This window comes from Triticum urartu, chromosome 5A (genome assembly GCF_056163025.1).
Source record: "Triticum urartu cultivar PI428250 chromosome 5A, HENAU_Tu73, whole genome shotgun sequence".
In the NCBI taxonomy this organism is placed as follows: Eukaryota; Viridiplantae; Streptophyta; class Magnoliopsida; order Poales; family Poaceae; genus Triticum; species Triticum urartu.
Window position 1 is genome coordinate 272,295,729 of NC_141877.1, and position 14,180 is coordinate 272,309,908.

The 14,180-nt window shown below is 55.1% G+C and overlaps 1 protein-coding gene and 1 pseudogene across 1 annotated transcript; both read left to right on the forward strand.

Annotated features, from left to right (window-relative positions):
• Window positions 1–7,060: 7,060 nt before the first annotated feature.
• Window positions 7,061–7,603, forward strand: LOC147971033 (uncharacterized). The gene has a single exon (XM_087523790.1). The coding sequence runs from the start codon at window positions 7,061–7,063 to the stop codon at window positions 7,601–7,603; it is 543 nt and encodes a 180-aa protein (XP_087379916.1).
• Window positions 7,604–7,885: 282 nt separating this feature from the next.
• On the forward strand, window positions 7,886–10,358 carry LOC147971034 (uncharacterized; annotated as a pseudogene).
• Window positions 10,359–14,180: the final 3,822 nt, after the last annotated feature.

Sequence of the window (14,180 nt, forward strand, 5' to 3'; positions counted from 1 at the left end):
TAGCGCCGTTGCCGGGGAGTGAAGCGCTCTTGGTAAGTGGAAATTGGTAAGGAAAAATTATTACTACGTGCTGAAATTTGTCGTCACTTGTTACTATGGGAAACAATCCTTTGTAACATCCCAAAATTCTAAATTTTGGAATGTTATATTAAATAAATTATTATGATTGTTTGTTTGATTGTTGTGTGATTGATTGTGTGCAATTGAGGGGAAATTGAAACTTTTGAAAGCTGCATGAGAGGGAATAAAAGGACTTTCCCAAAACTTTTCATCTTGCATTTTGATCACCATGAATTCAAATTCATTTCATCACAAAACCCTAGAGTGAAGATAATATGACTTCTTCCATTTAAATAAATGAAAATGGGTTTGAAAATGATTTGAATTCCATTTTGAAATATTTCAAACTTAGAAACTTTAAGCAACTCAATGAGTTCATGAGGGACGATAAAATGACTTCTTCAAATTTGAACAAAGAGAGTTGGGAGTTTCAAAGAAATAATTTGGAAGTCACTTTGAAGTTATTTAAAACTCTTTTTCCATTTGAGGTTGTTTGAAATTCCAAATTCAAATCCAGTTGGGAGTTATTTGGGTTTCTATTCAAATTATTTTCTCCTAAAAATAAATAAATGGAAATAAAGGTAAAATGATTCCCTTCAATAGAAAATTAGGAGAAAACAAATTTTAAATGATTTTGCTACTTCAAAAACGATTTTTTATTGATTTTAAATGCAATAGTAGCACTATTTGACTTTTATGATTTTTTATCGAATTTAGTTGAACTTGAAAAATAGTTCATCTTATTCGGGGTATTTTTCTAAACATTTTTGGTATATATTATGCCTATGTAAATTATTTATTTATTTTCTTCTGTTGCATCTGTTTCTCTGTGTTAAAAAACAGAAAAAACACACACGCGCGCTCAGACCAGCAGCGCGAGGCCCAGGAACGCCAGCCAGCCACTGGCCATTTCGGCCCAAGGTCCAGCCCCGCGGCCCAGCACGAGCCGGCCTGCCCGCGAAGGCCCAAGGCCTGCGTGTACCCGACTCCCTTTGGCGCCGGTCGACCGCCCGTACCCTTCCCTCGCTCGCTACCCGATGCTGCCGGTGACGCATGGGGCCCGCCCCTGTCTTCCCCAACCTCCCGCTCAATCCGCTCGGGATGAGATCGTGAGCGCGCTCGCCCGAAACCGCCGGCCGCCTTCCGCTCGAATGAGCTTATCCGCCGCTCCCATCGCCCCTACCTTCGCCTATAAAAGCCCCGAGACAACCTCGTCCGATCCCACCCCTCCTCTGCTCCCCACATCGCCTGTAGCCGCCGCCCCGCCCATTCGGATCTCGCCGGAGCCGAGCCACCTCACCGTCGATTCCGTTGCTGGTGGTGCACCCCAGCCCCCATTCTCTTCGTCACTCGAATGCCCACATCCGCGCACTCCGTTTTGACATGGTGGTTTTGCCTCTAGGTCACCGAGCCGCCGCCAGGACGACCCGCGCTCTCGCCGGAGCACCGGAGCTCCACCACCTCCCTCCGCTCGTCGCCGGCGACCCCACCACCCGCCGACCCCACCAGCACGTCGCCCACGCCGCGCCCGACCTCCCCGACCACTTCGCCGCCGCTGAGGATCGCCGGAGCTGCCGCATGTCCGCCGCCCGACGCCCGTGGCACCGTCTCCTGTCGTCGTCGTCATCGGTAAGCAGCCGTTCGCCCCGTTCATTTTTTATTAGTGTTAGATCGATTAACTCTAGTTTTTAATAAACCATGTCGATTAGTTAAACCGATCTCAGTTTTTGTTGTATTAAACCGCGGTAGCTGTTTTGCTTAGATAGCGGTCGTTCATTGTGTAAGCTTCTGCAGTGAACACCTTTTGGCAAGTAAGAATTTTCCATGTGTCAGGGACCTGTTTGTGATAGTTTTCTTCACTGTTTAGTCCCTGTAATTAGCAGATTAGTCCCTAAACTTAGAATAGCCACAACTTTTTACCCATAGGTCCAAATTCGATGAAACCGGCGGCAAAGTGTTCATCCCAAATAGCTTTATCCAGAGAACCAAATTTGAAAACTTTTGGGCAATTTCAAATTTAAATTTATTCAGGTTTGAATTCAAACTTCAATTGGCCATATCTCCAAAATCGTAGCTCCGATTGATGTGATTCTTTTTGCACCGTGTCACCGTAGCCAAACCCTACCACCTGGACCTTTGTCACTATACTTTTCACACGATTAGTATCTTTCCATGATAGTTTTATTACTATGCCAAGTATGCACGATGGATCACATCATGGTTTTGCACCTTATGTCACTTCTTGCTAGCAACTAGAATTATTTGCATGCAAGTTATGTGTGTTTGATTTCCATTTGGTTTTCCGAGTCTTTTGTGTTGCATGTTATTGCTCTCTGGAATGATTGCTCATGTATGTTATTTTACTTTGACGATATACTGTCCGGAGTGCGAAGCCGAGTACTATCGATCTCTAGAATTCAACTACCAGTATCAAGGCAAGTTCACATTTGACCATTCTTCCAATTACCTATGTTTTAATTATGCACTTAGTCCTTTGAGGTAGGATTACATGGTAGGATTTATTGTTGCCAGATGGCTATGCCGTTACCTAGTAGTTCATTTGAGGTAGGTCTGATCTATACATCCTTGTCACCACCGTGTAAGTTTATTTTTGCCTTGCTAAATGTAGACATGGTTTGGGAAGCGAACATGGTGAGACATGAGTGACAAAGTAGTAATCAGGACCAAGACTTGTAAATGAACTACCTGGGCGGTATTTGGTTTGAATGGTGGCGAAGTACAGTGGGAGCATGCATGGTTAATCCATGGTGGTGCACCACTAGTGGTCGGCCGCCCAGTCTTAAAGAGATCAATCGTATTCTCATGTCTAGAAGCTTATGTGTGCAGCCACAAGCCAATATGGGCTTCTGCTTAGTTGAGTAGTTAGGGTGACCCCTTCCGGGATGGGCTAGCAGAGGAAGAATGAGTAGGTGTACCGGCCTATCGCGGGTTAGGGGGGAATACTTTCGAAAAAGTATGTCTCGGTCATCCTGTTCTCAAATGCCAGACAGTGCGAGAACTTCAAGGGAGGCGATCGAGTCTTGTGGGGAAAAGTGTGCAAACCTCTGCAGAGTGTTAAAACCTAATCGATTAGCCGTGTCCCCGGTGACGGACAACTTGAGCATCTAGTAGTGGAAATGCAGGGAGACCTCATCACTCTTAATTAAATAGTTGGGTTTTAAATGAAACTTTGGAATGGATTGAGTTGGGTTTACCAACTCATCCTATGCTATACAGTAGTGGTAGAATAAACTAGCTTTATGCAAAAAACTAAACTTAGAGCTTTCCACCAGCCAAATTGCATGGACAAATAGGTTCATTATTGTCAGAGTAATGGGCTACGGGTAGGCTAACCCGAGGCCCATAACCTTTCAAAACATCAGGACTGACTGCGCCCCTCGAGACAACGGACGGAGAGCCGACTTAAGGAGGGCGGCTGGAGGAACAGCCGGCTGCCCATATGCGTCCAAGTCCTAGAGATGGGATCAAGACCGGCCGACTCCGACTGGCAGCTTCCGGAGAAGCCGGCCACAGGGAGTCGGCCCACGACACAAGCAAAGCCCATGCCCTCATTAGGGGGGATGGGACAGGGAGTGGCGACAGTAAAGCCCACTCCCTCCCCCTTTCCAGGAGATGGCTAGGGCACAGTGCATTGTACCAGCGGAGATCTCCGCCTGGCGCGGCACTGTTGCCATGCCACCCCTGACGTCAGCAACAATGGGCGGAGTTCTGTACCCACGACGGCCTGACGGTACGGTCCACAGATGACGGGCCCTACCAGTTAGTGAGAGTCCGGAAGACGGCAAGGGCGCCACCAGTCATACCCGTAGGGAGCCGGCCCACGGGAGCTGGCCCGCGGGAGTCGGCCTGCCCCTCCCATGGGTCCCATGCGCCATTAACTAGACGAGACGAGGAGTGGCTACAGTAATCGCCCGCCAGGCAGCAGGACTGTAGCCACGACCCCATGACCAAGCCTGCGTCATTAGAGGCACGTCTACAGTAATCAGCAGCCGGCAGGACCCGCTAGCGGCGGGTGCGGCCTGTCGGCTCTGTACCAGACCAGTCGGCTGGGCCCACCAATTGACGGGCCCCAGCAGTCGGCAAGAGGGCCCGCAGGTGAAGAGACTGACAGCTGGGCCCTGCGCCCATGCAGTTTACCATTGTACCCCTGGGGGGTAGGCCTATATAAACTCCCGAGGGCACCCATGCAAAGGGTCCCGATTCATTAGAACTAGACCAGACCTTAGAGGAAGAAGAGAACTAGTCCTGCCTTCTCCTACCCATAGATACAACTCGAGGAGCGCCTTTGTACTCACTTTGCCTTAACGATCATGCGGAGACCCCGCAGAGCAGGGCTAGGGGTGTTATATCCTAGGAGAGCCCCGAACCTGGGTAAAGTACGCCGGCGTTCGTGTCTACGCCTCATCCCGTTTCCAGGCACCGGCGACGTTCTACTCGCCCCCACCATTATAAGCCATCCATTGGCATATGTCGCACCCAACCCCCGACATTTGGCGCCCACCGTGGGGCCTGGTGCACCGTCATCCAGAGACCTGTTCTAGACGGGAACCCTTTTTCTCCCTGGTGAGCGCAGCCAGCCCGGCACGCCAGACGGAGTCTGCGCCGACGCGCTGTATGGCGCTGAAATCGCCTGCGCGGCCAGTTGCCTCGCCGATCTTGTTGGCGAGGTCCGCCTCTCCGATGAGCCCGCATCCGACACAGGCACGGGCTTCCCCGAGAGCCTCCTCACGGGCCTCCTTGATCAACTCCACATCGCCAGCGAGCCAGCTGGGAACTTGGAGTCCGTAGGCTCCACCGATCCGATGTTGGTCGACTCTGACACCGCGTCGCTTGACACGTTCCCCACCAACGTGGTGGTCTACAACGAACCACTTCCTCACGCAGAGAGCGGCGGAAGCACCGTCACTGAAGTGCTTGTCATTGATCATGACGAGCACTCTGGCCGGGGTGATTATGACCCGCTCAACGCGGCGCTACAAGACCTGGCGGCGCCCATCCCCGAAGACGCTGACACCGAGACGCTGGAGGCACGCCGCCTTCAGCTAGTCAAAGGCGCCAAAAAGCTGGCCAGCATGAGACGCCTGTCAAAAGCCTACCAGCACGAGATGGACCGCGTTGTGGGTGGCACGCCGGCTGCGGCTGGGCCTAGCCGCCTTGGCACGGTCCAGCAGCGCGGCGCGGCTATCGTCGATCTATTCGGGGTGAATCGCCCCGTCTACGCCACGCCTGCGGAGAACATTCGAGCCGCCCAGGCGGCGGCGGACAAGCTGGACAAGTTCGAGGGTGAAGAACGTCGCTTGATGACGGAGCGCGTCCAGCGACTCCTTGACGCGGCTGCTGAGCAGAACAAAGCCGGTTGCCACACTGGTGAGCCGCGCCGACAGAATGACAACCTGCTTCCACACCGAGACCAAGGCGTGGAGTCTCGGACGCCAACTGGTGGCGTCCGTGGAAGAAAAGACAAGGAGCCGGCTGCCAGCCGCAGTCAGACTCGCATCACCATAGAGCGCGACCGAGACGGCCGCCCAAGAACAGTGGAACGACGGGACGACTGTCCGCCTCCTCCCCATTGAAGGGAAAGGCGAGTCTCCCCGCCGCCTATTGATCACCCGACGCTCGGTGACCGCCTTGGCCGCCGAGAGGGAGTCGGAGAGAATGACGCCCGCCACTGGATAGACCGTCTCCATCAATCCCTGGCGCTTGAAGAAGAAGATGAGTTGGGTCCGCCGTGTTTCGGCCCCTGCATCCGAGACGAGCCCTTCCCCAAAGGGTTCACGCTCCCCAGAGATACACCCAAATACACCGGCTCTGTGAAGCCGGAAGACTGGCTGGTCGACTACTCCATGGCCGTCAGCATAGCAAACGGCAACAAGCGTGTTGCTGTGAAGTACGTTCCGCTCATGCTCCAAGGCACGGCCCGGACTTGGCTGAATAGCTTAAGGCCCCGCGGCAGCAACAGTTGGGTCGACTTCACTGACGCTTTCGTCCGCAACTTCACCAGCACGTACAAGCGACCTCCCAAGCCTCGCCAGCTCTCCTTATGTGTACAGGGCCCCGGCGAGTCAACCCGCGACTACCTCACGCGCTGGGCCGAGCTTCGCAACTCCTGCGAAGGCGTGCACGAGGTGCAGGCCATTGAGTACTTCACCGCTGGATGCCGAGGGGCACCCTCCTCAAGCACAAGCTTCTCTGCGACGAGCCGGAAACCCTCGACGAGCTGCTGATCATAGCGGACAAGTACGCCACGGCCGACTCCTCCATGAAGACGGAGATTCAAGTTAGCGCGACCGGCAAGGTGGCTCCTCAGGCTCCTCGAACTCCGGCCGGAGACACTAGTCGGCGTCAACAACAGAACAACCACAAGAGCAAAGCCCCACCACCGACTTCCACCAATCGGCAGGTGGCGACAGTCGAAAACCAGCAGCCGGAAGGGCAGCTCCCGCCCAAATGTCAGAAGGGCGGCAAGCCCAACTGGCAGCCTGCTTTCTCATATGAGCAGACTTTGGATGGACCCTGCAAATTCCATAGTGGCGCAAAGCTGTCCAACCACACCACTCGGAAGTGCCACTGGCTCACCAGGATCGCCAAGGGAGACGGACTTTTGCCTCCCCCACCTGCGGGGCAGCCGCCTCCTCCTCCGCCCCAGCAGCCGGCGGTCAGACCAGTCGGCGCAGTACAAGACGAGTACCCAGAAGAGCAGGGAGCCTATGTCGTGTTTACCAGCGTACCGGACGATTGATGCAGCAGGCGGCTGCAGCAGCAGGAGGTGAATGCAGTAGCATCTGACGCCCCAGAGTTCATGCATTGGTCTGAGAAGCCCATCAGCTGGAGCAGAGCTGACCACCCAGAAGTAATGTCCAAACCCGGCTCCTACGCCTTGGTTTTGGACGCCACCTTTGCCACGGACAAACGAGCTGCTCGCTTCTCCAGAGTCCTGATAGACGGCGGCAGCAGCATCAACATCCTATACAAAGACACCATGGAGAAGTTAGGAATCAGGCAGAGGCAACAACAGTCCAGCCGGACGGTGTTCCACGGCATAGTTCCTGGCCTTTCCTGCTCGCCAATCGGCAAGATCTTGATCGACGTCCTCTTCAGAGACAAAGATCATTTCCGCCAAGAGTCAATTTGGTTCGAGGTGGTGGACCTAGAGAGCGCATACCATGTGCTGCTTGGCCGGCCTACCCTGGCTAAGTTCATGGCCGGCCCCCACTATGCCTACCTCAAGATGAAGATGCCGAGTTCCAAGGGGATCCTGACCATAACTGGCGACTACAAGAAGTCGTTCGCCTGCGCATCAGAGAGCAGTCGGTTGGCCGAGTCCCTCGTGATCGCTGCTGAGAAGCGACTGCTTGACCGGGTTGTGGCGATGGCAAGCAGACAGCCAGAGATGTCACCCGATCCCTGGGAGACGGAAGCTGAGGGCTCATTCAAGCCGGCCAAAGAAACAAAGAAGATACCTTTGGACCTAGAGTACCCAAAGAGGTACACTGTCGTAGGCGCTAACCTCAATAGCAAATAGGAAGGCGAGCTCGTTGATTTCCTCCGTGAGAATCAAGACATCTTCGCATGGTCCCCCAAAGACATGCCAGGTGTCCCGACGGAATTCGCCGAGCACAAACTTCATGTCCGATCTAATGCCAAGCCGGTCAGGCAGCCCTTGCGCCGCTTGTCAGAAGAGAAGAGAAGAGTTGTTGGAGAAGAAATAGCCCGGCGGCTCGCGACCGGCTTCATCATGGAAGTATTCTTTCTAGAATGGCTGGCCAACCCGGTCCTAGGACTGAAGAAGAACAAGCAATGGCGAATGTGTATTGACTACACTAGCCTCAAAAAAGCGTGCCCCAAGGACCCGTTCGCTTTGCCAAGGATCGACCAAGTGATAGACTCCACAGTCGGATGCGAGTTGTTGAGTTTTTTGGATGCATATTCAGGGTATCACCAGATCAAGTTAAACCCAGCCGACAGGCTAAAGACCGCCTTCATCACGCCGTTTGGAGCTTTATGCTACTTGACCATGACGTTCGGCTTCAGGAACGCCGGTGCCACCTTCCAATGATGCATGAAGAAGTGCCTCCTCAAGCAGCTCGGCAGGAATGCTCATGTATACGTGGATGATGTGGTGGTAAAGACAGAGAAGCGTGCTACACTGCTGGAAGACCTCAAGGAGACCTTTGAGAACTTGCGCCGATTTCAGATCAAGCTCAACCCGGAGAAGTGCGTCTTCGGAGTACCAGCCGGCCAGCTCCTTGGCTTCCTGGTCTCCGAACGCGGCATAGAATGCAACCCTGTGAAGATCAAGGCCATTGAAAGGATGGAGGTACCCAGCCGACTGCTGGACGTACAAAAGTTCACCGGCTGTTTGGCGTCCATCAGCCGATTCATCAGTCGGCTGGGCGAGAAGGCTCTTCCCCTATACCAACTCATGAAGAAGACCACTTTTGTCGAGTGGAACCATAAGGCGGACGAAGCTTTTTTCAAACTAAAGAAGATGCTGACTACTCCACCTGTCCTGGCGGCTCCGACTCCTAAGGAGCCCATGCTCCTCTACATCGCTGCCACCAGCCGAGTGGTCAGCATAGTCATTGTGGTAGAACACAAGGAGGAAGGCAAAGCGCTACCAGTCCAGAGACCGGTATATTATTTGAGTGAAGTACTGTCGACCTCCAAGCAAAACTACCCCCACTACCAGAAGATGTGCTATGGCGTGCAATTTGCCGCCAAGAAATTGAAGCCTTACTTCCAAGAACATCCAATCACTGTGGTCTGCACGGCTCCTCTAGCCGAGATCATTGGCAGCCGAGACGCTTCGGGTCGAGTGGCCAAGTGGGCCATAGATTTGGCCCCCTACACCATCTACTACCAACCTCGCACTGCCATCAATTCACAAGCGCTGGTCGACTTCCTCGTCGATTGGGCCGAAACCCAGTATCTACCGCCAGCGCCCGACTCCACCCATTGGCGAATGCATTTCGACGGTTCCAAGATGCACACTGGCTTGGGAGCCGGCATCGTCCTCACCTCTCCCAAAGGCGACAAGCTCAAATATGTGCTGCAAATCCATTTTGCCGCCTCCAACAACGTCGCCGAATACGAGGCACTCATTCACGGGCTCCGGCTAGCCAAAGAGCTTGGCATTCGCCGGATCTTGTGCTATGGTGACTCCGACTTGGTGGTCCAGCAGTCGTCAGGCGATTGGGACGCCAAGGACGCAAACATGGCGAGCTACCGCTTCCTCATACAGTAACTCAGCGGATATTTTGAGGGGTGCGAGTTTCTCCATGTACCAAGAAACGACAACGACCAAGCAGACGCCCTGACGCAAATCGGCTCCACCCGTCAGGCGATACCGTCCGGCGTCGCCCTCCAGCGCCTCCTCAAGCCGTCTGTCAAGCCATCACCGGAGTCAGACTCTATCTTCGTGCCAGCTCCTCCAGAAGTAGTCGGATCCGACTCAAGAGCCCCCGCAGATGGCACGAGTATTCCAGCAGGCGGCACGGGAATCGTGGCAGTCCCACCCGGCTCGGGGACTGCGGTGGTCGGCCCAGAGACATCAGAGCCCGGCCCGGGGACTGCGCCAATCCGCCCGGGGACTTCATCGACACAGAAGCGGCTGCCGACTCCAACCCGCCACCTCCCGGCCCAGCCGCCGTCGTCCAAGTTGCAGTCTTGGCTGTTGCAGAAATTGCAGCACCTTCATGGGCCCAGCCCATCCTCAAATTCATGGTGAACAAAGAGCTGCCAACTGATGAGATCTCGGCTCGGCAAGTACAATGCCGGGCGGCAGCGTACACCATAGTCAATAGAGAGCTCGTAAGGCGTAGTGTCACTGGTGTTTACCAGCGCTGTGTGGAGCCACAACAAGGCCAAGCAATCCTCAAAGACATCCATCAAGGCGAGTGTGGCCGCCATGCGGCGTCGAGAGCACTCGTCGCCAAAGCTTTCCGCCATGGCTTCTTCTGGCCAACTGCTCTTGAAGACGCCAAGTCTTTGGTCCAAAAATGCAAGGGGTGCCAGAAGTTCCGCTCTAAGCCTCATCAGCCGGCTTCTGCACTCAAGACTATTCCCATTGCCTGGCCCTTTGCTATTTGGGGCCTGGACATGGTCGGACCATTCAAGACGGCACGAGGCGGTTTGACTCACTTACTTGTCGCAGTGGACACGTTCACCAAGTGGATAGAAGCAAAACCAATCAAGAGTTTGAATGGTCCAACCGCTGTGACCTTCATCTCCGACATCACAACTCGGTATGGCATACCGCACAACATCATCACCGATAACGACACAAACTTTGCCAAAGGTGCCTTGGCCCGTTTCTGCACGATGCAGGGCATCCGACTGGACTTAGCGTCCGTTGCCCATCCGCCGTCCAATGGCCAGGTAGAGCGAGCAAACGGCCTAATCCTATCCAGCATCAAGCCTCGGCTGGTCGAGCCACTGGAGCGATCGGCAGGCTGCTGGCTTGACAAGTTGCCAGCCATCCTTTGGAGCCTGCGCATGACTCCAAACAAGTCAACCAGCTTCACGCCCTTCTTCCTCGTCTACGGTGCCGAAGCCGTCATCCCAACGAACATAGAGTTCGACTCCCCCCGAATCACCATGTACACCAAGGAGGAAGCGGAGGAAGCACGTCAAGACGACGTCGATCTGCTGGAAGAGGGCCGGCTATTGGCACTCGGCCGGTCCAGCATCTACCAGCAGAGCCTACGCCGATACTACAATCGGAAGGTCAAGCCGCGATCTTTCCAAGAAGGAGACCTTGTGCTCCGGCTGATTCAGCGAACAGCTGCCAGCACAAGCTCTCAGCACCCTGGGAAGGCCCTTTCATCATCAGCAAAGTGTTGGGCAACGACTCCTACTACCTGATCGATGCTCAAAAGCCCCGAGCACGCAAAAGGGACGACTCCAGCAAAGAGACGGAGCGGCCATGGAATGCAAACCTCCTCCGAAGATTTTACAGTTAATGCAGTATGTATCATGCTACCTTTTGTATTAAAGTACGAAGACCTCGGGCCCCTCGAGAAGAGCTCGGGGACTGCCTTCTTTTATCTATATGATAAAGAGTTATGCCTATGAATATGTTATTCTTTGTTATGCCACTTGGCACCGGGTTCGACTAGTCGGCCCGGGGAATTGCCGTCTTGAGCTATGAAACGACTTCCTGCAGCCGGAGAAGTAATGTGTGGCACTTAAGCCGTCTCCTGTTAGAAGCCGCAGGTCGTAGAGCGACTGTCTGGCGAGCAGGAGTAAGGTAGAATAGGTGTCCGTATGAAAAATGGCTAAGGACTCAAAGCTTGCTCATACTTTAAAACCGGCTTTCCGCCTTTTACAACCGACTCTTTAGCAGCCGGCTTGCCGTTTTCTAAATTAACTTGCTAAAAACTCTAAAAGGCTAAGTACTTGCCTTCCCAAAGAAGCCAAGTACCTGATCTAGCGGCAGTCCGCAGAGCGGCTGTCCGACTGGCAAGATGGCAACCAAGGGAAGGCGGCAAAGGAAAAAGTCAAAGAGCAAAAAGCAAGAAGAGATAGAATGCGGATAAATATTTACATAGAAAGGCCCTTGGTCGAATCATCAAACAGAAGTTCAAGATACACCCAGTGGGTGGAATTGTTCAAAATAACAAGTTCATTGAGAATGCTAAGCAGGTAAAACAAAGATAAAGTGGCAGCCTAGGAAGCCGCGGACGGACTCAGAGGACCGGAGGGGTCGGTGGTGCCAATTGCCGGGGCGGGCGGCTGGTTGGTCTCCGCTTGATCACCTCTGGCAACAGCTGGCTCAGTTGGGCGCGGCTCGTTGCTAGAAGCGCGGTTGAGCTGGGGCTAGCCGTCTGCCTCGACCTCTGGCACCTCCTCCTCGTCTCCTTCTTCCTCCTTGCCTTCTTCTTCGCCACTGGAGTCGATCACCTCCGCCGAGTCCTCGCCGTCGTCCGGGTTCAGCCCGAACCACTCCGGCAGCGCCTCCTCGCCGTTCTCAGCTCGCTCTGGGATGAAGATGCTGGTGTCGGTGTACTCGGCGATCGACACGGCGCGCTTGACGAGATCGTCTTCCACCACTGCCAGCTCCGCCTGAGCTTCCAGCCAGAATGTGGCTAACTGGGCTAAACTCAGCCAAGGATACCACGCCTTGGCAAATTCTAAAGCCCGACGTGCTCCATCCCGGGCCGGAGAGCCCTTGCAGGCCTCAAGATGGCCGGCTGCGACCTCCAGCCAGTCGGCAGTCTGACTGGGGGTGTGTGGTGCCTGCATATCCGACCATAGGGCGGCAATCGCCTGGGCGCCGACACGTTGAAGCCGGCGCAACATCCGGTGGGCTGGCCGAAGGCGGGCCTCGATGCTAAGGATCTGCTCGCCAAGAGATCGGGGGGCGTTGGTGGCGATCTATGCACCGTCCACCCTCCGTGCTTCACGATCAGCCTCGATGGCTTGATTGGCGGCATCCGAATGGCCGGGGAAGAAGTCTGCTAAGGAAGAAGAACGAAGAAACAAGGTTAAAAATTTAAGGCCAACTCGACTAGCAGTCGGCAGCCTAAACGAGGGGAAGCTCACCATCGACAAGATCTTCGATTGCTTGGAAGCCGGAGACCAGCGTCGCCTCCTTGTCGGTCCAGGAGGAGCGCTCGGACGCAAATTCGGCAAGAAGGGCGGTCTCCTTGTCCTCCGCCTCCTTCTGGGCCCTCTGGAGCAGCTCCTTCTGCTCCGCCAGCTGCGTAGCTAGCCGGTCGCGCTCCTCCGTCAGCCGGCCGCACTCCTCCTTGACACGCAGCGCGGTGTTGACTTCGCCCAGCTGCTGCTGAAGGGCGGCGTTGGCTTCTGAAGAAGGAGGGGGAGGGGTGTCAGTCATCAACAAAGAAGAAAGGTCGCCGGGGAGATCCAGCCCGACTGCTCAGTAGTCGGCCCGAATCTCATGGACTACAGCCCGCGGGTGCGCCAGCACACCCCCGTAGAGAAAGAAGAAGACTCACCTGGCTGTCCGACAAGTCGGCGGTCCGCTTGGCCAGCTCCTCAACATTGGCGTTGAAGGAGGTCACGTGAAGATTGTGGTAATCCTACATCAAAATTTCGGAAAAAGTGTTGGTACTTGGAACTCACCGATTAGAGTTTCGAGCCGCCTACTCAGCAGCCGGCCCGAAACTCGGGGACTACACCCAGTGGGTGCGCTGGCACGCTCCCACAAAGAAAAACAAGGAAAGCAAAGCAAAAAGGAAGGATGCATACCCGGATGGCTGTTCGCGACACCAGATACGCCTTGGTGCACTCCTTGATGGCGTCGACCTCGGCCCGGAGCTTGGCTTGGACGTCCAAGAGCGCCCGGTTCAACGGGCCTGTCCCGCCTCCCCGCACCCACCCAGTGGGCGTGGAGCTCGACACCTCGGTGTCCGGGATCGTGGAGCTCGCAGCGCTGGTCTCCAGAGGACGCGGCGCTGAGGCCACCTTCGCGAGACGGGTGCGTCGGCATGCTGACCTCGAGGGCCAGGCCTGTCGCCGTCACGCCTCCGATTGGCGGTACTGGCGGGTCCGACGGTTGCCTGCCTGGCGTGCTTCCGGAGGGCGGCAGTGGCGGCACAATGACTTCCAATGTGGCGGCGACGTCAGCGTCCCTCTCCATGACCGGGTTCTCATCGCCGACTTCCCCAGTCTGCACCATGGACACCGATGGCGGCGGCGCAGAGTTCAAGGGGACGACAAACACCGCCGACTGGCGGTGTGCGGCTTCCTCAGCGCGCTTCTTCTCCGCATCGACGGCTTCGGCTTGCGCCAGCTTCTTCAGGGCAGCGGCCTCCGCCTTGTCGGCTTCCGCCTTCTTCAGGCGGGCGGCTTCCCGCTCCTCACGCGCCTCCTGCGTGTTCTGCTCCGTCGCCTCCCGGAGGTCGGCGGCGGGATCAATCCGCTGGGTTGTGGAGGAGGTCTCTGCCGACTTCACGACGGAGCCGGCGACCGACTTCTCAAGAGAGAGCGGGGCCCTAAAAATTGGGAAAATAAAGCAAAGGGATTTCAGACAGACTCAATAAAGAAATGTGAAGGTACAAAGGGAGGTAGTACTTACGCCGAAATCAGCTGCGGCGTCTTCACCACCTTGCGGAAGCGGTTGGCCTTTGCGGCCG

Excerpts from the sequence above, each read along its gene's own strand:
- LOC147971033 (XM_087523790.1), top strand. The coding sequence starts at position 7,061 with ATGGAGAAGTTAGGAATCAGGCAGAGGCAACAACAGTCCAGCCGGACG.